This window comes from Vanessa atalanta, chromosome 13 (genome assembly GCF_905147765.1).
Source record: "Vanessa atalanta chromosome 13, ilVanAtal1.2, whole genome shotgun sequence".
NCBI lineage: Eukaryota > Metazoa > Arthropoda > Insecta > Lepidoptera > Nymphalidae > Vanessa > Vanessa atalanta.
Window position 1 is genome coordinate 12,222,470 of NC_061883.1, and position 24,620 is coordinate 12,247,089.

At 32.2% G+C, this 24,620-nt stretch overlaps 1 protein-coding gene across 1 annotated transcript in view; it reads left to right on the forward strand.

Moving 5' to 3' along the window:
* Positions 1 to 5,154: 5,154 nt before the first annotated feature.
* The window catches only part of LOC125068137, a 29,064-nt gene continuing 9,598 nt past the window's right edge, over positions 5,155 to 24,620 (forward strand). Inside the window, exon 1 of the mRNA XM_047677156.1 lies at positions 5,155 to 5,584. Within this exon, the coding sequence (XP_047533112.1) occupies positions 5,199 to 5,584 (386 nt within the window). The 5' untranslated portion in view covers positions 5,155 to 5,198. The remainder of the gene's footprint in view (positions 5,585 to 24,620) is intronic.

A 24,620-nucleotide genomic window follows, 5' to 3' on the forward strand; every position in this document is an offset into this window, starting at 1 on the left:
GCTATACAGAGCATTAATGCTTATACATAAAACCTGACGATCAGCCCCTAAAACGCGAGCGACAACTAGTATGTTAAAACGTAAAACCTCCGAAACGCGCTACATCTTTAGTATAAGTTTTATATATATTAGACTTGCAACGAATAGTATATTCGGCTGTATACCAAATACCGAATATTCGGTGAGCCCCCTGACCGAATAGCCGAATATTAGGCAAAAATATTCGGCTGGATTTTAGCGCCAAAATTTGTAGGTACGTAGAAAAAATATTAACTTTTCTAATATCGAAGATGATTAGATACAGATTATGTACCAATGACTTCTTAAATGATTATAAAAGAAATGAAAACCTCACCCTTCTAAATTTTGATTACGACAATAATTCAAATATATAGAATCCTTAACTTTTCTTAACCATAAGATCATTATGTACTTATGTGTTATTTACCAATGACTACTTAAATGATTATAAAAGAAATGAAAAGAAGCATACATACGTAATGAATCGATCTTTTCTTCATTTTTCCAATTATCTACCTATAACAGAATATATTACTTAATTATTCAGTATTCGGCCGAAAAATATGTAGATATTCGGTATAACGATTCGATTTTGTAATATCAAGATATAATATTTATAATAGTCTTGCATTGTAATTAGTTGAAGTATTTTTAGGTAAAGTTTTAAAATACACAAACGATTTATGTATGTTAGAGCTAAAATAAAACGGCTTTCATTAATTTCATTGTTCGATTAATACCTACGTAATTCAGCTTGCATTAACAATCGCACCAACAGTTGCTGATAATATTTCGTATAAATCATGCAAAACGTTACAGTTTTTGTGTTTCTTTTGGAAAATATTCCGGGTAAGATTAATTTAATATGTAGGTAAATTTCAATGATATGTCATATGATACGATAATTGGCGTTAAAAATAAATTATTTGAAGGTTTCGAAAACATGTTGAAAACGACATTAGAAAATATTTCTGAAAAATATACTGACAATATCAATGTTACAAAATGCGAACCTCATTTTGTTGATTTAATCTGGAAAAATGTAAACAAGAATCGATTTACAACACAAGCCGATCATTCACCGATGTTAAGTCATTCAAAAGTCTTAGACGATTATTCTTATTTTTTTTTTGAAAAAGTACAAAACTCAATAGAAATGCCAAACGAAGTAATTGATGATGAAAAAAATAATCAATACAACTACATGAAAACAATTAATAAAGTCAGTAAAAAAAGTGAAGCTACCACGGCTCCATTTTTGGTAGCCATCTTTGAAACCATTCAAAATATTACCGCGCAAACTTGTGGAGGTACTCTACTATCCTCACATTGGGTTCTTACGGCTGTTTCTTGTTTGGATTTATTGCCCTCATTCTATAAAAATATGTAAGTATAAGTATGTTAAATTTAGTACACATACATACATAGTACATTTGTTTTTGTATTTTTTGCAGATCAAAACAGAATATTCTACATAAAAGTCATTATACTATTATTGCAAATAGTAATAATCCCCTCGTTGATGGTACAATACATAATGTTACAGAAATAATTTCACATCCGAAATACAATTTGTACATTAAAAAAAAATTCTCACCGAACGTAGAACTAATTCCTTTTTGGATGTCGTTTAAAAAAAATCAAAAAACTGCGTCACAAATCGCTTTAATGAAAATTGAACAAGGGGCAAAATTTAATACTTTGTCGATTTTCAAAGGTAAACTGGAGCGAGATATCAGCGTAATTGTTTATGGTTGGACTTTAGAAAAGGTAAATTATTTAGTGTTGTAGTTTGAAAATAAGTTTTTATTTTATTCGTAAGTGTATTTTTTAAAATCTTTAATTAATAATAAACATTATTAGTCATTCTATTCCATACTAGATGGCAGTGTAACAAAAGCAATAATCCCCCACAAGATGGCGGCTACATACAAAATTATTTTTTAGAGCTCTACCGGCCAATATATGAGCGTCGCCTCTATCTCAGCAGAGGTTGTAGATACTAATGAGTGTGAAGTTAATTACAATATAGTAGACAGCAGTTCACTAATCTGTTTGTCTGCATACAATAAAAATGATATAAAAATCAGCAAGGTAGACATCATTGTTTTTTTAATTTAATGAAAACAGTAAAACCAGGACTATTGCTTATCTATGTATAAATATCTTATTTTAGATTAGTTCCGGAGGTCCAGTCCTTGCGTATTTCAAAGGAATCCCTAAAATCCTGGCTGTCGCACAAATTCACACGAATTCGCGAATAATAGCGTATACGCTCTCAAATTACGATTGGATTCATAATTTATAAACAAAAACATACAAAAAAGGTCTACCTATAATTATTCAATTAAACTTATATTTTATTAAAAAAATATCTATACACACGATAAAGTTCTTTTTTATTTTAGATTAGTTTAATAAAAAGTAGAGTGATAACGATAAACTATAAGTAAATAACGTTAGTTATTAAAACAGTGTGTTGAAACAAATTTCTAAATAAAATTAATGCTAAATGCTAATGCCTTAAAATGTCTGATAAACATTACTTGTAAATTCATTAAAACATATTAAGCCTTATCTATTCGCTCTAAAGATTAAACGCAAAAATATATCTCTGAGTCAAGTTTCCAGAGACATCACAATTACTCTTTAATAAAATACTTAAATATTTAACAGATTATCATTAGTAATTATATTAGTTAACAACCGTACGATAATTATCGTACAGATCCATTCGTTTCATGTCAACGTACTACTTAGTGCATCGTAGAACGATTGTGTAAGAAATAATAAATCGTTTATCGTATGAATTTGATTTGAATCTATACTAATATTATAAATGTGAAAGTAACTTCGTCTGTCTTTCTGTGTGTTTGTTACCTTTCACGGCTAAACCGATGAAACGAATTTGATGATATTTTGGTACGAAGTAAGCTTGAACTCCAAGGAAGGACGTAGGCTTTAATACGCCTAACACCTAACGACAAACCCCTAAAACGCGCTCGAAAATATAAAGGTAGGAGAAAAATGTAAAATAAAATGAATAAATTGTAGTTTTATTCGAACTTATTCTTATATCGTTTACTTTAGTTATTACACTACTTATTTAAATTTTTTAATAATTTTGACACCGCCAATCGTCCATTAAGAGAAAAAAATCGTGCCTGCTATAAAAATAGGTTATACGGTTTTTTACCCAAAATGGCTCAAATACGTTACAAATACGTGTTCATCACTCGTTTACTATGGAAACGTCGAAATGTGAAGTTGCACCCTAAAGCGTTTGACCCAAAAGCGCGTCACATTCGATGAATAAAGGTAGTATAATGTTTTATCTCATGAATTTCCACGTGCTTCATTTGATTTCTGATTAGCAATGAAGAACCTCATCCCGAGAAACCTATATCTACAAAACCTCAGTGATATAGCTTGGAGTACACTTCAAGCATTTGAGAAAATATTTTTGCCCAGCTATGGGCATTAACGAAGTAATTCTTTTCATCGTGGTGTGTTTTACAAATCAAAAGACAACTTGACCTTTTTTTCACGGAGTGGAAACCTTCAGAACTACTACTCACGCCCCTAGCAGAGGAACCGAGTTACATGAGATTACTACTACCACTAAAACCACTGGCGGGGCGATTTCGACACGGATTGGAGAGGCTATAACATATATCAACCGCTTCTCTCTGTTGTGCTTCGCTCATGGCTCGACGGAACTCTAAATTGTAGATGGAAATAATAATATTTGCCATGTTTTTAAATCCCTTCTATACATATTGTATCCCCTCTAAACTTGCACTAAACTACCCGAAAGAAGGAGATTAATGGCATGTTTAGTTCCCACTTAAAAAAACTAACGATTTTTCAAAGCTAATTGCGCAATGATCAGTAATTACTTAATTACTTTCACGGCTGTCTGTTGTGTAATGATCAATGTGTTCAATGAAACTAGGCGAACTTTCTTTTTTTTGTATATAAGAACTTTTTACCTATTCAATTAGCGAAACCCGTTTAATAAATTACCGGTACTCAGGTTTGCAGATCTGGGTGGCATACCAAACTACTAGCATACTCTTTATTAGATATTTTGTGGTGTAAGAAGTGATTTCTATTTCCTAAAGTTCCAATTTGGTTTTTGCATAGGTTTCTTAACAAACTTTGCTCGTCTGCTTTCCAAAATAAATTGCTTATAAAAAACTAGTTGGACCCGCAGCTTTAACCTCGCAAAATTTATAAAAGTACCTTTAGCACACAAACCACTTTTCCCGCTAGGGAAAATTAAGCCTTTGACCTTCTCCGGGATTCCAACTATCTCCATATCTAAATTTCATCTACCTCGGTTCCGAACAGATAACAAAAAGAGTTACTTACGTATTTATAATATAAGTTTTAAACTATGGGATGTAAACATTACTTTTTAATTTACATATTATGTTTTAACGAACGTTGTACGTGTTTTTTAAATGAATATATGAAATAATAACAGATAAAAAATACATATTATGAGACGCAATTGAATTATATGGAGTTAAACATAGTGATAGTAATCTAAACTGAAACAGTTAAAAAACTAAAGAAAGCTTATTTTTTATTCAAAAAAATTATGCATTGCGCCATTATGGCAATTGAATGTTGTTTGAGTGTTTGTCTACGAATTCTGTTGAAATCAAACGATATTTTCTATTTCTGGTAGCTGTGCTTATATATTTGTTTATAATGCATGTGCACGATACTCGCACTATGCTCGTATGCAAATATAATGCTGCTGGACTGGGGCATCGCCGAGTGGTGGAGGTCGCGTGAATATTTAACACGCAAAACAACAAACTTTAATTTATTGTTCATCTTTGATTATTCAAATGATCGTATTTAATTTCATAGATTTAGTACCTGCACGATTCTTGAGTTCAAGTTCTTCTTTACTTTTCTATTTAACGTTTACGGGACTCGCCACGAATGACAAAACGATCGTGTGTAAAAAGCATATAGACTAATTCGTAGGAATTGTATAATAAGACGTTAAGTGAAATTGTCTCGTGACGTCAGCGAAGAAAGTGGTCCGGTGCAGGTAAGGCACTGACGCGGGCCGCGGCCACGCCGGCTCGGGCGGCTGTCTCGCGAGGCGCGCCAGTCCGCGGCTCACCGGCGACGCGGGCGCGCGACATGGACGACGCATGATGTCTTTCCGCAGACTGCTCAGCGCGGCGCGTGCCGCTCGCGACGCGCTCACACGCGCCGCCCCCATGGCTGACGGACTCCTCAAGTCCCTGGTATCTGTCATAGTTATATGTTGCATCGCCGTGTCCTCGCCGCAGAGCGCGTCCGCTAAGCCCTTCGCCTTCAGCTTCCCCGCGAGCTGGTCTCTGGCCGGGCTCGTGGGCAGCGTCGGGGCCAGGTCGGAGGATGCGGACAGGCGAGAGCCGGCGGGTGTGAAGCCGTACACTGGGCGGAGAGTCGGGAACGACACTCTCCGTATGATATATTACCACGATCAGACGGTCGCAGTGGTGGAGCTCGGCGAGGAGAAGTTGCTGTTGAACTGCGAGCTCATCGAGACATAGTGAGTGATATTATTTATTTACTTCATTTTAGGATGCTTCAAATCGGTTAACGTTAAATTAAACATGTGCAATGACAATGTTGCGATGATTTCGCATGGCACGGAACTTTTAAACTCGCTGAATTATCGTTATAATTTATAAGCGAATAACCATAATTGTCAGTTTCAGTTAAAGCGTGAAAATGACCGTTTACAAAAATTTCAAGATCGAGAAATTAAAGGAGAATCGTTTATGTCATATTCAAAAATATTTCTTTAGAATAGTTTGAAAGGTCCTTGCCCTGCGGTAGGTCTCGCCGAAAAACATTTCATCAATTGAAGATCTGTTACACTTCATCGACTTTGCAAGAATGGACCTTATTTTCTTAGCCGTAAGATATAATCCAAGATAAAACTTATAATAATCAAAGTTTGCGCATTTGGCATTCGCGAATATATAGCGGATGTTCGAATTAAGATCGACTTGAAATGACTACATAGAAATGATTAAGGTGGACTCTAACAGCTCTTAAAGAGTGCAAATATTGACAGCAAAAATATAAAAAAAAAGATTGTTATAAAGACTAAAACAATCGACATAAAGTCGTTCGTTAAAAAACCTTGCGTCATTATTAATTTCATGACAAATTTAAACTTTGGTTACTAATTAAACTATAATTTATATTTAATGCAGGTATCCTATATATTATTAACATATTTTTTTTATTAAGAATAAAAAGTGTAAAGATTTAGTTAAGGTTAACAATAAAAATACAAATTGATAAACTGAGATCAAGTTTTTGAAGTGCCTTTCGTGTCAATTGATCATATTCATTTTTAATAGCTTACAATTACTTCCAGATAAGATCATAAACAACTTTTAATGACAATGAATCCATGGCTGGCCATGAACATGCGATATTTAGTGGGTACCTATTCTTTCTAATGATAATTTCTAAACTGACACAATAAACGTCACTAACGTGTAAGTACACAGATGATAAACACTTATTATTATCAATTTATTCCCGCCAATTTTTTTTTTAACGATAGTCATAGTTTAAGATAGTGCTGAAAGATTCAACATTTCATGAAAGTGTATTAAAGCTCGTAGCCAGAGCTACTTCACTGGAAAATAAATAAAATTTTTAGGCAATACTGCACATAATACAAGAAAATTAAAAAAAATGTGTGTGTAGAATGTAATACGTGCATACTATTATTTCAAAATGATAAAAATGTACAATTAAAATGCAGAGCGTAATCAAGCGTATTATACTAAATTATTCTCCGACAAACCGATAACTTTGTATACAGAATCGTACAAAAAAAAAAGTTTCGTCAGTGGAAAATAACTAAAAGATGTAGTCTGCAATAGCGCAGTAGCTCGCGTTTGAATAATTTAAAGCGCATCGCTGCCACGAGCAGCTTGGATGGCTTATCGAATGTTTTGTGGTTAAAATTTTAATCACAGATACTATTTTTCTAATTTTGCGCAATAATTTGTACTAAAAATATTGCAACTGGTATAAATTAGGCTGGATATTGATTTTCTCGTTTTTATATTACTTACTATCTATGCCTCGCGGTTTTACCCTCGTTTTTGTTTTATACATATACCTGTCCTGTCCCGTTGATCCGACTATCTATTTGGTGGTACCACTAACTTATCAGGTATGATAATGCTACACAGCAATACTTAGTACTTATTGTGGTGTTATTAGCATCTTTATAATTTTTATCAATAAAAGAACTAACTCGAAAAGAAATTTTCATATCGGATTGGTACTTAATGACATTATCTTAAAAACTTATTAAATTATTATTTGAATAACTAGCCTTGTATCCGAAGAGATTCCATCCGAAACATATAGAAACCCATAGATTTTCTTACGTATATTTTTTGGTAAATTGATTGATTGCTATAGTTGTAACATCAAAATTTAAGAACTTTTATGCATACTTTTATACCCAATTTTATCCTCTCAGCTGATGAATTACGAAAACGATGTAACACTTGTCATTTGCTCATAAACGGAAGCGTAAATTCTATATTTCTAACTTATATAATTATTATAATTTCGGTATAAAATTTCATCCCCTATTTAATATCCTTAGGAAATAAGTTTGCCAGAAAAAAAAGAAATCATCTACCCACAGCTGCGTTCCACTGAATTCCACAGCTATGAAGCATTGCGTTGTGGGGCAGTAAGTCATTTTATATATATTTATCGCTGCATTTTAATGGAATATATATTCAATAATGTAATACTGCGATTAATTAAACTTTTTCTCTCTTATTTATGGTCGAAGCAACATTCAAACAGACAAACTTTTCAGCTTTATAATATTCGTTTTGTTATTCGTAATTATTATTCTAGAAGCAATGCCACCACGCTAGTCAGACCGTGAGATATATTGAGGGTCCAAGGACGAATTAATTCCGCGCTCAGCTCGTACGAATAATGTACATTGAAAACTGATAGCATTTACAATCTATACTAATGGCTGAGAGATTATATGGTTCGCTTGGTCGGGCTTTGTGCAAGTCCGTCCTGGTAGGTACCACCCACTCATCCCAATGTTGCTGGCGCATTGGTGATATAAGGGATGGTTACTTTTTCTTACAGCGCCAATGTCTAACGGTGGTGGGGACTACTAACTATACGGTATCGTGGCTGATTTGCCCATCAGTATAAGTACTTTATTAAAAAAGAAATGCATAAGCATCGTTTATGAAACAGTCTTAGGAATATTTCATGTTATTTTAAAAACCTTTAGGTCTTCATTGGTACTTTTTATTATTACCTAGGTTTGGTACTAAGCGGGCCAAGATATTTTTTGTGTTAAATATAAACCATAGTTGACATTTGCCCAGTAATTAAATTAATGATAAATTTTGCTAACATGAAGTATTTAAAACGGGATATTTACAATTTTTTTTTTCTACGAATGTCTTGTTCACGTGACTCGTGTATAATGTCGAAATAGCGAGCTCCACTAAATAAAAATAAAAAAATGGTAAATATCCCGTTTTAAATACTGATAGGAATAAAAATAACCATGTTAATTTAAAATCTTATATAAATTAAGCTTATTATTACTATATTACTATACTATACTAATACCAACAATAATTCATAAAAAGGCATATGTTACTTAACACAACCAAGACATGTTCATTACTGCTCTTCTGATTACCAAAAGTAAGGCCAACATTGGCTCTTTTAGCACCAGAACACAGATATAATTTCTAAATTATTGCTCACTTCCTAGATGTCCTGTTATGAAAATACATTTTCTAAGTTTAGGTAATTTATTAATATAAATAGTTTTTTCTTTCAAGTAATTTTCAGTAGCAACTTAGAGTTGGAAAATGGTTATTGCTGTACTAAAATTTCTTTGATCTCATTCGATAAAATATAAGCACTTTAAGGAATATATCAAATCGTAAAAATATAAAACTTGTCTATGATCTGAATGTAAACTTAATCTCAAGGTATTTTTTTTTATGTTAGTGGTGGCTAACGATGGAACGGCTCACCTGATGGAAAGTGACTACCACCGCCCATGGATGTATTTGATTTGAATCTATTATATTTGTTTGATTGTTAATATTCAAGTACACCAGAAGTATATATATGAGGGTCTATTCCGAATAACACTGCTGTAATAATCACGTGTACAAGTAATTAGTAGTTAAAATTTAATAGTGATAAAAAAACAAGCACTAAGAATAATTACATGCCAAAACCAAAACTGCAGATTTTAGATAACTGAGCGCTCTTTATCATTGAGCTATTGTGACTTATTATCAGGCAATTATGCAGGCATAATTTACAAAACAGTCTATGACAAGCTCTGTATAATAAAATTTGAATCGGTAAAGCGGCCATTAAAAAATCATTTCGTTGCGATCATTTATTTGAGTTTGGTAACTTCTAAAATCTACGTAATAAGTAGATATTTAATATATTATAAATGTAAATATATATACCTAATTGACATGTTAAATGGTCTAAAAGTTCATGTGCTGAAGTCCCATCGTGCGGTGAGTTACAAAGAGGGTAGTACAAAACCAGGGCTGAGATTTAGAGATTTGGATGCTCTGGGCCAACGAAGGAGTGAGTTACTGTCGGTCGGGTTTTTTCACTTTGTAACTTTCAAAATATTAATTAATAAATGTCAAAAATTTCTCATATGATACTTGTATTTTACTATCTATAAATGTATAATATTAAAACTGCAAACTCATTGGAATTATGTCTCTGCCTTATCTTACCATAAATTAATCCTAAATTCTATTGTATAAAAACCATAATTAAAAAAAAAAAAAAACAAAATACGTTTCAACTTTTAAGTTAATCGATCGAACTGCGTCGAAATCTATTTGTCTACAACATACACTAACATCCATTTTTATATGTATAGATTCATCAGCCTCCATAGACAATGATGTTTCATTTATTATTCTATCAGCAATTCCCGGGTTTTCTAAAGTTTTCTTATGCGAGATAAATCACCACATTATCGTTAATGCAGCGTATTCGCAGGCTTAAACATTATATTATTAACGTGAACGTCAAATCTCTATGATCTAACTCCACGCTCTGTTTATGCGCACGCGACGCTATTGTGCGTTCACTTTTGTTTCATTAAAGTTATAATGAAAACTCGCGTGCGCAATGATCTTGACATTGTCTTCAAATAATGCGTGTTTGTTTGTTTTCGTTTGATATATCTATAAACAATTACTGTTCTTATTGCTTTATGTGTCATTGTTTTAGTTTTTCGAAATTTATTATTATTTGTTTATTTATTATTTCGATGTATTTAAATGATTATATTTATAGTCATTGTTAAATACCTTCGAGATTACTTTTTGTTTTGTCTGTTCTTACGAAACATTACGTTTGTTTTGTTGCAATGTTTTATTTATATTTTCAATGAAATGAATAATTATGAATTGATTTACTATTAAGGTTTGTTTTTGAAAAATATCTAAGATTACTTTTTTTGTTACTAACCAGAGTTCTAAAAAACATTTTTATGGTTTTAATTTTAAAAAAGAAACCCTCAGCCCCCTTACCCGGCTATTTATTCGCTTAGAGAATCTGTAAAGTCAATTTTATAATCCATATGTTCTCAGTTTGAGTCATCCAATTGTTTATTCTCCGATTATTATTATATTAGCAATTGTCTCGTTGATTCTATTCAACGAGACAATTGCTAAAGAGGCAATCACTCTTTTACCAAAATACTTTGCAGTCCGCCGACTGTTTTATTGTAAGTACATTAAAAACAGAAAATAAGTCACGAGTATTAACAACAAATAAATTGCAACTTCATATTACATCAAAAACTTTTTAAAAAATAGGGGTTCTGCTATAACAGATCTTGGCAAAATTACCTTATCACTTTTTTCGCGATTTGAACCCCGGACCTCGGGAATGGGAGCTTTAAAACTAGAACAACGTGATATTTAAACAATTATTAATAATTTCCATGCGGTATAAATAATAAATCAATAATGTTTAATGAACAATCGTTGTAATTAATTGTCGGAAAAGAGTAACTACTCATTTTTGTAATTTGTAAGTTTGCTATGATTCAGATTCTACCAAGAAGAACCGGCAAGAAACTAAGTAGTTTCACTTTTCCACTAACTAAATCACAAAGTTTGTCGATCAAATACAATTAAATTAATACATTCTGCTGAAAACCAATAATGACCGCACGGATATGCTATTCCCATTGATCTAAAGAAAATTAAAATAACGGAAGATCAATTGCACATTGAGTTCATTGAGTAGTGTCGGGATCCGGAGTTATTAGCACACAATGCCCACAATGGCCACTCGTATGACCGTTGCCAAGCCAATTGTTAGTCCGTCACCTCAGCCGCCCGCCACTCGCCCGCAAACATCGTAGATCAACTTACATTCTTGATAAAGAAAGTTTTATACCTTTGTTCACTTAATACAGCTCTTGTTTCACTTCTAGGGTTGCTATCTCTAAAAAAGTTAAAAACTTATACAAGGGTACGATTAGTAAATATTTTTCCCTTTAAAATGATAATCATATAATTTGTTTTGTTCGAATTTTGATGAATTATTTACAAGCATTATTGAGCACATAAAATTCACTGTATTATCCGGGTAGGAGCCTAACATCTTCGGTTAAAGTTCTCTTATTCTAACCACTGAGCCGTATTCTGTAATATGTATTTTATTTTGAATATTTGTTTCACTTTAATTTTTTAATGTCACTTATAAATATGATATGGTTTTGTTAAACGTTGATTTAATTGGCTGACTTCTATATTTCTATAATTCTAGCACGAGACCTCAATTTTCGGTTGTAGAGAATCCACCGGAGATGGATTTCATATCCGGCTCCAACTCGGAACAGTTTAAATCTAAGCTAACACGAATATTTGAAATCTAGAAATTTCGACATGGTAAAAAATAAGTTCTTGATTGAAATTAAATTAAAAAACCTACTGGAGACCGATAACAACTTATATAATTAATAGCACGAAGGCAACGACAACTTTCATATGACAATAAAAAATATAAATTACGAGTTTTGATCGAATAATACACGATATCGATTAAAAGAAAAATCATTAATTTTATTTAAATAATCAAATTATTACATCAAATGACAATTTAATAACAAGTTTGTATAAACTTAACTCGTTAAAGTTAGTAGGTCAAATCTTACGACTGAATTTTAAAATAGTACTACTTAACCGATTTAGCTGTATTTTTTTAAGCTGAAGCACACACTTTTGGTTATACTAATACTAGTAATATATTTTTAAGAAACAGAGTTCGGTATGGCTGTCATTTTTTTATTTTGAATTTGGTTCGTAAACAAAAATTTTTACTCGATAACATAAAAAGGCGTACACATGCTGACGAATAGAAGATCTTTGCATTATTAAGTAAATAAAAAAAAAGTACCGATATTATTTCAATTTATTTACACTATCATGTACTTCATATTTTAGCAGTAAAATTAATTTTCTCTCGCGAATGTTGAAATAAAGCCTGCGTTGAAATTGTTTGCAATATTTTGCAGTCCTCGTAACATTGTAATGCGGAGCGGAAAGTTTTTAAGTCTCGTATGATGGTGATAAATCACTCCGGGCAACTAAGCGCTGTATAAGCGGCATGCCGAAGAAGACGTTTGCTAACGTCAGGGTTTATTTATTGTTGACTGTACTCGAAGACTAAAACCACGCTCTATTGACTTTTCTTTAATTGCATGTATAACCTGCTCTTTCCGACCTGTAAAAAAATATTTAAATTAAGTAATGTTGAAATTAAAAACAAATTCATATAAGAAATAATTAAGACTATTTAAATCCGAGCATTTAAAAAAGTTATAATAATAAATAGTTTTTATTTAAAATTTCCGTCGATACGCACTTTTAAGTACGTATAAATCAATATCAAACCTGCACGCTAGTTCGATCGTTAAGAAATTTATATTTCTCTTCGCAATTTCTTTGAATTATAGATATAATCTAAATTACTAAGCTGACTTAGAATGTATTCCTTGAATATAATTACACTAATTAAAATTAGCCCTTCAAAATTAAATATTTTTTTTCACTCATTACCATTAAAACCTTTAAAAAAAGAAGATTTAAGCTCGTACAACATTAACGAAGATTTTTAATGAATATTAATGCCTACAAAACATTAAAAAAATACTTCATACATGAACGCGACATTGTTGCAATTTTATCACATACCTATAACTACATAAGTAATTTTATTTGGTCGTGATAATACTCGGTGCACTGGTTGTAGTATGTCTTCCCTGACACGGCCATTGAAAAGATAGGGTTGTACATATTAATGTTCAAGAAGCGAAACTTTTTAGTTTAAATAGCTTTACTACAATGTATAAAAAAGTTGCCATCACGGATCGACTAGCAGATGAGAAACAACGAAAATGATGAACGTTTAAATAATTGATAAATAAAAGAAAAACAATTATATTGAATAAAGTAAATTAAATGCAGTTTTTCCTTAAGAGTATACATGTACATTATTATCTATACATACTAATATATTAAATGTGAAAGCAGCTCTGTTTGTTTGCCTGGCTGTTGCTCTTTCACGGCCAAACCGCTGAACCAAAATTGATGAAATTTGGTACATACAAACTTTAACTCCAAGGAAGGACATAGGTTACACTGTATGCCTAACACCTGGCAACTAACCCCTAAAACGCTAGCAAAGCCGCGGGCGACAACGCGTACGTGTCGGTTCTGATCGCTGACATTATTCCGTTTGCCGTCACGGCGTACGACTCGGTTGAGGCACAAAAATTGATGATTCATATAAAAAAACCGTTAAAATAACATCAATTTAACGTTATTTTATGTAGAAATTTCTGTAAAACATACATACGTGTGAATGCTTTCTATGACAATCGAATTCGAATGAATCCTGTTTGATCTTAATCGAATAGATAAGTCAGACACTATATAGTCAGACATATAGGGCATCCTTATCCTAGACGATATTCTAGAAGTGTCACTGAGGTAGTGACGGTGGAGGGGGGACGCGCGTCACTGATTCAATCATTGAACAATTGCCGCATCGGAATCTGCGCTCGTGTTATGCAATATGGAGCCGTTTTGCAAATATGTAAGCCCAACAATATTTAAAATATTCTTTATTTCTACTATGATATACATATTTCATTATGAACAGTATATTCAAATTCAAAATCCTTTATTCATTACAGAAGCATTACACTTACTTATTGATTGTTAAATTAAAACTATCACTGGCTCGGAAAAGTAAAGAAACGGCGAAAGAATCTCGTTCGAAGGTATTAAATCCATATTTAAATATATAAAATCCGGTCTTGTCAAGCCAATATTTGCTGAGTAAGTGGTGCCTTCCCAGCAGAAAGCCCTATCACCAAATAGATTTAAAGGCTACTATCAGTAACAGCCTGAAAATGTCTTACTGCCCGGCAAAAGCCTCTTGAAGAGGAGAATTTTTGGAGCTTATTTATTACAAGAACATGTTATAATTTTTAGGTTTCTAATAGTAATTATGATTCCTCGTCGTGTTTTATGTTTTTAGCACTATGATAACGAGTAATTTAATTGTTTCTCTTTTGATTTTTTCTCTTCCTTGCGTAATTCTACAATATTTTGCAACGATTACGTTCTAGTCGAACACGTTATCAGCAACACCAAGATACATACCTATGTTGAAAGATTTATGTCATAATATCTCAAAGTAATTGTTTTTTTTATATATCAACCTAAAGCAACATTTTTGACATATTAAAACATTCTTAATATAAAATATAAAAGCACATAACCAATTGAAAATTCATAATAAATTTGAAAGAGAAAACACTAGAGAGATAAGGTTTAACTATTACAATTATAGCAGTACCTTTAGCATAACCCGATATTTTGCTCAACGACAGTGCTTAAAATTAATTTGCCCATTTGCCAGTCCGCCTATTACAAATTTAAAAAATAAATGCTCGACTCCATTTCGCATAAGGTCATCCTTAAATTGGTCTCATCTATCTACTAAGACGGGACACGTGAGGTTGTTCGAGTGACGATTTCAGCTTTTGGTCGATGTATAATCAAACGGATTGCGTCTTCGGTTTAAACTAATATGTTATACTTGATTTGCATTATAAATAATTATATACGCTTATTAATGTTAATTAAGAAAAATACTTTTAGTATAATTAAGATTTTGTTTGATGTTCCAAGTCATCCAATAATACATGGTATACGGGTACAAAGTTTGTTGGAAGCCATTGAGTGTCGATCATTTATTATAAATTATATTTTTAATATAATATACCTACGTGTATTTACTTTATAAAATTCTTAGAATGACTGGACATGACTTGTTTATATCTTTTTTTAATATTTTGTTTAAAGAAGTAGTCAATAAATCGAGTGCAATTAGATCTTTGAGGGGCATGCAAATTTATCAAAATCGACTTTAGGTATGCTTAAATATTTTACAGGTTAAATATTGGAAAGTTTGATTTTGAATATCATAACTAATAATTTACTATAAAAAATAAAATTATTTTATTACCTTTTTACGTAACATGTTTAGTTCCTTACATATGAAATTAGCGTTTTGTCGTGCTGAACACTTTGATCTGAAATATCTCATCTTTGGTTAAGAATTCCAAATTCAAATTTATAAATTCGTTTAGCGGGTACATTTGAGTTTTGTAAACAGTCATTCATTTGTTTTTTCCTCATAATTTTTTTATTGGCGTCGCTTATTACCGCACAATGGAAAACATGAATTATCGGTATATTTACGAGTACGATCTGTTTCTGCAGCAGCTGGTGCCACGGTAGTAATGTGAAGGATTAATATGTGTACGGCGCTGATGTCGCAAAAGAAAACACGGTACGTTTTTGGTTTCAACGTTTTCGTTCTGGAAATTTCGACCTTTAGAACCAACCCCGTGGACGGCCGGAGTCTAAAGTGGAAAATAAAGAATTAAAGGCTATTGTGGAAGCGGAACCATAACAAATAGCTGCAGGCTTACGGCAGATATCTATTGTCAACAACTGCATTGCTGCTTCATGACAACGGAAGACTACACTACACAACAAACAACCACTAAATTAGATGAGTGCATACTTTGATTAATTAAATTTGTTGTACAAAAAAAAAAATACTTTATAATCGTTCCGTACAAAACGCCAATTTCATATAAGGACCTAATAATAACAGTTATATTATTATCTGTTCGATTCGAACGTTTAAAATTTATGAACCTTGGCATTTTGCCCGCGAAAAGCAATAAATAGTATAGAAATGTTGAAAAAAAATCCCCTTTAATACCTAATTTATTTTTAATTTTATATTATAGGCCATTATATGTACCATTTTGTATGCCTGAATATGGCACACCGATATGGCACAGAACACGTGAATATAATGAGATTATAACGATGATTGCGAACTCCAACCCTGGCAAGCACGCGCGTGTTGAATGTGTGGTCACCTCGCTCTTGGAAAATGTGTCATATGTGTATTGATCAATCCGAATTGGAGAAATGTGGTGGAAGAAGCTTTAAAAAAGGCCCTCTGCCTTAGCCCGTTAGTGGTAGGTACATATATTCGCAGATTGTTTCTTATTTATTTCGCACACGGCGAATTAATCGATTTATTGATTACAATTAAAATGTAATCGCGAAGAATTAAAAAACGAGTCGGTTTTACTGTAACTAGTTCAATCATGGCTAATTAAATTCTGAGTAAAAACGCAAACAGTTCATAAAATGTCAAGGGCTCTGCATTATAAGCCAGTATTATCGTTTATTGATTTACGTTGCTTCCATTATGTACTAGTAATTGCTACTATATAGTTGTAAAAAGTTATACATAATAGTACCTATAGGTACCTATTGAGGTATAGGTGCTACTTCTCGGTAACTGGTCGCTTATATAATACAAAGGGTTTAGTTGAATGTTGCTTTATTTATATTCTTCGTGCCCTAATTAAGTCAATATATACTTAATCCGAATATATTGTTACATTTTGCAAGTATAAATGTAGATAAAAAGAACCGGTAAGAAGCTCAGTAGTTACATACGTATGTATAATTATATTAGTTAAATATCATAAAATTATTATTTAAACATCAGTTATCCTGAAAAGCAATTTAAATTAATGCTTAATTATTATATATTTTTTTAAAAGCGAATAAGCCCAAGGAAGAATGAATTAGCCTTGCGGTATCAGAAACATGGTGGCGTTACAGCAAAATATATTTACCAGATGTTTTTCTTTTGCTCCGATAAAAATAACCAATATCGTGATTAAGCAATATTATGGTTAATATACTGCACGGTTTGGCACTTGTAAGGTCGGCACGATTATATATTTATATGAATAAAAAAATCCGCATGGACCGCACCGCACCAATGCCACGCGGTTTTGTTTTCTTTGGTTCACTAACTTCAACAATACCAGAATTTACGTCCTACGCAGAGAGTTAACTCGACTATAACACAATGTACACGAAGCCTTATAATCGGAAATTAACTTTGAACGTACGAAACTGACCAAGAAACAAATCAAAATTAAAAATATGATAGATACACGTGGTGTTCCTTCAAGATGTCACAGCAATCGTACTGTATTTAAATAGAATATCGAAGATTAGGATGAATTCATCGCTCATTTTCAATAATTGAATCATAACTAAGACACGGCGATGAAATGAAACCCACCGTCAGTTGTAATCACAAAATACAGCCAGTATTATACTTAAGAAACATAATGACTAGTAATTAATTTAATTGCAAATTTAAACCTTAGCCTGATTGCAAACAAATATAATAATCTAATCTTAAATATTTAATAAATATTCGTATTTCTATAGGAATTATAAAAGAACATTATTACTCACAGTACATATACATAACAGAATAGACTTCATACTCTTGTAAAAGTATTCGAGAAATGTACACAATCACTACAAAGGGCCCGTAATTAGGTACATCATAAATATATGTCACGAGAGTGTATTGAACCGATAACCATTAACACAGAGGCGAGCAGAAGTGAAGCATCTAATAGAAAAAAAATAATTACACTTTCTTCAAGTAGGCTTAGGCAATAATGAATATATTATTTATAAATGATAAACTTATGAAATGGAATAAAGCAATCACAATTAACTGTATCAATAAAGACACATTTTTAAATAACGATTAAATGTATTTCGAGGCAAACATAATCTTCATCATTATAGGGAAGACAGGAATTTATCGATCGGTCTTTAGCCGTTTTTAAAAACGAATTAATTACTTTTAATTATATTATAAATCGAATACCGATTATTGTAAATAGTTTTTAACACTATGGTGTCATCAATGTCTAAAATAACATACGGTTTAATTAGGAAGTTTAAAAAAATCCATACACTTGTCTAGATTTTATCTAGAGACTTCTTTTCATCAGACCATGTCACCTCACAAGAATCAATCATATTTTTTATCAGTTCATTTCCGTGCTGCGATCAAAGCGGAATTGTGTGTTGTATGTAAGGATCTGAGTCATAACTTTGACCCTCACTCTTCCTAGGAAAATTGCAGAGGTCAGACAATCACTGCTTTGTAATAATGACTGTCATAGGTAACTCGGTTAATAGTATACTCTGGATTACGCCGCAGTTTTGTTTACATTTGTCGGTTAGTAAATAGGAATCAAGGTAATCATCAGAAATAATTCATTGTCTTAAACTGATATGTCAATTTAAAAATGTTTATATACAATTTTTAAAGTGCAATTTTGAGCTCATAAAATTTTAGTCTGTTTCTAATTTGAATTTCCTTTTCTTATCTCAGTCGTATCATAGTAGTAATACCACATATTAATCATATATTTTTTATAATTTGTTGTAAATCACATAAGTAGATATATTTTTATATTTTCATTTAATATGTTTATTGTCTCGTTTGTATGTTTTGGTAACCTATAAGTATGGCAACTGTTGGCCCTAAGACAGCGGCGGCCTTACCAATTGCGAAGCTCCGGGCGGTAGGTCTTTGCGAGGCCCCCTGTCCTCGGTGAAAAATATGTATGTGATTCGAAAGTAGGTCTAGTTGTTTGGTTTAGGTATTTGTTATGTTTGACGATTGATGGATACACAAATAAATAAAATTTGTGTACTTTAAAAATATTTTACATTGAAAGAATTACAAAATTAACAAATAAAGTAATTATAATTTTTAAATTGATGTTTTTGGCGTCTTCCTTAGACCAAAATCTTTAATTAAAGCATGGGCCGAGAACTATTCGATTAAAAAACCGATCTTCAAGTGTTTCGAGGCGCGATATTATCAATTATGTTCCTAATTAATGAATTAGTTAACTACCTTTATTTTAATTTACTGTTATTTTATAACCTTAATAAAATAACATAATAATTACGGATCAAAAACAAAAGTTTTAAATAAAAAATCTATTTCAATTTTGCTTGGGTTTTTGCGCGAGGCCCCTGCAAGAGCCCCCGGCCCTGCAAGAGGCCTGCAAGAGGCCCCGGACGATTGTCCTGTTCGCCACCCCCTAAGGCCGTCACTGCCCTAAGACCTATTTTGTATACCGTTAATTATTACAGTTTGTGATGCTGGTAATACTAAGTAAATAATTTATCACAGGGTCAAAGTGCTGTTACGTGGTCGCTGTGTACAATTACTCTTGTTTCTGTCACCATTTCACCAAGTAAGGAATGACTATAACATAAACAACTTTTTAATTTAAATGTATAAGTCAGTGTTAAAATATAACGAAAACATTATCAAAAATAGTAAACATATGTACGTAATTAGTACCTCTATCCCTAAAAACCTACAATCCTTGTATCTATTCTTATATTTGTAATTGAGCAATTGTGCATAAGTTCAAGAATATTTTGGAAATTAAATGTCATTTTAGGAGAATTAAGAAATAGTTTTAGAATTGCATGTGAAACATAATGAGAAAACTGTTTTTTTTTTTCTGGTTCACTGTGCGCTTTTTTTTCGTTTAAACGCCAAATACGTGGGATGTAGCAAAGTTGAAATTCGGATTTAAAACCCCAAGCATTTTCCGATTTCTAATTTGACACTGATTCAGGTACCTCGTGTCTAAATAATTATCATAAGTACGAGTTTTTTTTTTAATTTATTGAACGTTTTGGATCTTCGAAAGAGATCTCTAGATATGTCTGCAAAGTAAAAGTATAAATCTTATGCAAAGGTCGGTACACTCCCGAGAAGATATTGTAGTGGGGGTGTATATAAAGGTTTAAATATATATTTAAATATCCAGCTATACTTACTTCCAGAATATTTCCTATAACGTAGTATAGTCATATTATTAGTAATAGTCATAGTGTAGTCATACGATTAGTATAAAAATATTATAATGACAATAAAATTAGAATATTTTGAAATTTATTTTGAAGTTAACGAGACAATTTGCTATACCATAGTACTATGTACATATTATGGCAATTGTATTTTCTTTTCCCCTTACAAATAGTATTAAAAGATAATTTGACTTGCAAAATCCGTACTCGACGGTAGCCGGTGTTGCAAAACTAGTGAATCGAGCTCAAGGATGATGGCTTGACGTGGACCCGAAGTATTACATTATACGTGATGGGACGTTGACCTCTATTGTCTTGCTGTCATCCTGATGAGCTTATGAAGGTAACCAAAAATATGAAATAATTGTGTTCCTTCAACTTTACTTTACGTGATAACTTTATTTAATACTAGCGACCCGCCTCGGTTTCGCACGGGTGCAATGCTGATACTAAATATACTACAGATAGTCATATACCATCACGGACTTTTTTGAAGACCTTTATAAGGTGTACAATACTGTAGTACATTATTTTGATATATATCATAGGGTTCAGTCAGCGTTTGCAATGTAAACAGCAAAAAATGTGTTTATTTACATCCACTATAAACTTTCCTCTTGAATCAATCTATCTATTAAAAAAACCGCATTCGAATCCGTTGTGTAATTTTAAAGATCTAAGCATACATAGGGACAGACAGCGGCAAGTGACTTTGTTTTATACTATGTAATGATGACTTGTCGTCTCAATCTGTAATCAAAATTCGGATATTTGCCAATTATAAAGGATTTACTAATATGAAATTATTTCTGTACCTAACTCGAAACGTAAAACTAGGGGTCGTAGTAGGATAATAACCCGAGGGTCAAGATAGAACCTGCGACTTTGAAATCACTGAGCGGTTAATGTTTGCAAACAGAGAAATATGTAAACAAATATGTAAACAGATTTCTCTTCACTGATGTTGGAAAAGTGCAAAGGCTCGGATTTGTGATTCAATGAAGTTACGAGGATAAGGTCAGGGGTATATGCGCTTGGACACTCAACAAGTGACATAATATGATTTTGTAACGCGTGTTATGTCAAAATAAGTTATGATTCAACGGGTAACATGCTTACCGCCGATCTTGGCAATAATAATAATTTACATAGAACTAACACAAATAACACTTAATTTATTTATGAATACGAGTGACATGAATAAATATTGTTATAAAAATAAATAAAACCATTGCCATTTATATTAAATTAGAGAAACAAGGCTTGATTTAACTTATATCCCAAATTGGAAGAGGGTATTTTACATGGTGGTGGTTTTATGCGAGCCCGTCTGGGTTAGTACCAATGCAATGCTATTTGTTACTGTGTTCCGGTTTAAAGGGTGAATAGATTTGTTGTTTCCATGGTTAAATTTCCGTCGACGGTAAGATATGGTTAATATTTTTAGTGTCAATCTCCACGTTTAGGCGGTAATGGTTCTCCTTTCTTCCATATAACTTCCAGTATCAAATAAAAAATTAAAGCGTAGGTAAAATGTCCTTCTGACATATTTCGGCGAGACGCAAATTCGATAGGACCAGGAGTTTAGATTTGGGACCAACGGCTTAACGAGCTGCTATTGCGAATTTAACGACGAAATAACCCGAAAACTTCTTCATCGACCCGAGGCTTGAACATGCGACTTCCGGGTCTGGCATAATAATCTAGCCTCTAGTCCAATGGGGTAGTTTATACGGTGCAGAACTAATATTATGACACAATAATTTATGTTCAAGGAAATATAAAATTTGGTCAGTCCAAACATGGAAACTATAATCATCTGGTCGATAAAGAGTCGATTGTCAGCCCGCACTCGTGTGACACGGTATTTCTCGACCTCGTGTAATTACTACTTCGAATAACTTCGATTATTGATTAATGCCTTCTATACTCAAGGATAAGTTGAAAAGTAATTGAATTTATTGAAGTGCACGGTGGATACGTCGACGATTGGAAATTGTGGTGCAATATAGGTCAGTTATTTAAAAAGTATACGAGCCATTTTCCCACAGCAGCCATCTTAAAGAGTTATCTACATGGGAGATATTATTATAGTTGAAAAGTGTGTGCACTCCTACTCTTTGTTCTGTCCCTTTCATAACACAATTGTACAAAAATCCAATTCAAAAATTGGGAGTGACCACGCAAACCTAAAAGTTCTTCCAGGTGCGTATTATAACTATGCCAATTTCTTAAATTCAAGTTGTTTTTTGCTCAGAATTTCACAACAGAATGACTCAAAATTTACAAACTGTGAGTGTCCCACTTAATTGTTACTTGTCCCAGTTAATGTCTTAATAAGAAAAATTCAGTTATTTTTTGTATTCTATACTCCGCCTTTCTAATTTTTCCTAAAACCTTTTGAAGGAACATCATATCAAATATCACAAATTATGTGGTATCACCGGATCGATTTGAGTTCGAAATAGGGATGTAACTTTAAAAAAGAACACTGAAAATTCGACATACTCGTAAGAGTATAAAATCTGCAAATTATTGTAGACATATAACGAATTAAATAATTGCACTATAAGAAATACATATATATACAAACACATAAGTACAGCTTATATTAATAGCCAATTTTGTGTCATATTTATAACACTAGACATTAATTGTTAAGGTTACCTGTCTTGAATAATATTAATAGTGCACATAAATAAGAGTTATCAGATGTGATTTAACTGAAATGCCGTAAATATCGAAGTGTTTTGGTTAGTTATCATTTATAATTAATGAAAAGTATTTCATATATTATCCATTACTGACAGTACTTATTAGATTTAAAATATCAATTTTAAAAATTTGCTATGTACCTGACAAGTACATTCTTAATATTGCTTTCGTTTGTAGAAATTATCAAAATCTATAGCAACGACGTATTTGATTTATCAGGTAACTAACTTGACGTTTGAAAAATAACATCGGCACTCGCTAAGCGATCAATCTCTTTCGTATTTTCGACCAAATGACAGATGATTAAATTGGACGATCTTAATCTAATCTCCGCGAACTATTAATGAATAAATCATTGGCACTTCTCTTATATTTAAATTGTATTATCATCCAATGTATGATAAATATATTTAAAAATGTATTGTTTCTACTAAATGTGTTAATTTCTGATCGGTTGCGACAGTTTGTATCAATGACAAATGGAAGGGCCGCGAGACACCTAAGTGGCACTTGGCACTTTCTAGTTGCGTTGTCTTCCGCGATGTGCGCCTGCGCCTGTTTCACCTATGTCTACATTGTTAGGTGAAATCAAGAACTGTATAATAAATTATTTATGTCCCTTCGTTAAAGTTAACTTACTCTTAAAAATTATTATTCCAAAATTGAAGTGTGCGAACGTACACGTTTGTGAAGAGAAACTGCGTCAGAAACGTTTCGCTTAAATGTAACTTATTTGACTAACACATATTTTAAAAAAGCTCTGACTTTAAAAAAATATGTGGGTTTTGTAATATAAAATTAATAAGCAGTCTTATTACTGTTTTATAATAAAAAATATAATATGACCGTAGGTACATAAAATAGTTCGTAATAACTTTAATCTTTAGAAGAATTGCTTTTTTTTCTTCATACTGGATACATACATTGTACTGGGTTTATCAGTGTCTATCATAACTTTTATATCACACCAATGAAGTCCATTTCATTCAACAAAAGTATACACACAATGTTTTATAAAATTTTTATAAATAAAAGAAAAAAACGTATTTACAATAATGTACCGTTACTTCAGTTAGGACAAGATTGTGTAGACGACGAAAACGTCACGGTGCTATGTGTGCTATGTTGTTTGTAGTAGTAACCCAGTGAACCACATTTCAACCGTCTCGAATTATCGTAATTTACACCAACAGTGTCGAGCTTCATGTCGTATAGAAGGTACCTTTATTACTTTTTAAATGCCGGATTCGATAAACGGAAATTTCTCATATTTCAGCTTGAAAAATTAATTCTATAATCAATTTCAATTTTAATCCTTATGAAGGTTGTTTATTGCTATATAATAGTTTTTTTAGCTTCTCTCGGACTATAAATCGATAATGTTTTAATCACATTAAGATTCACACATTGCAACAACTGATCCAGTCTCGACTCTTAACCACTGGC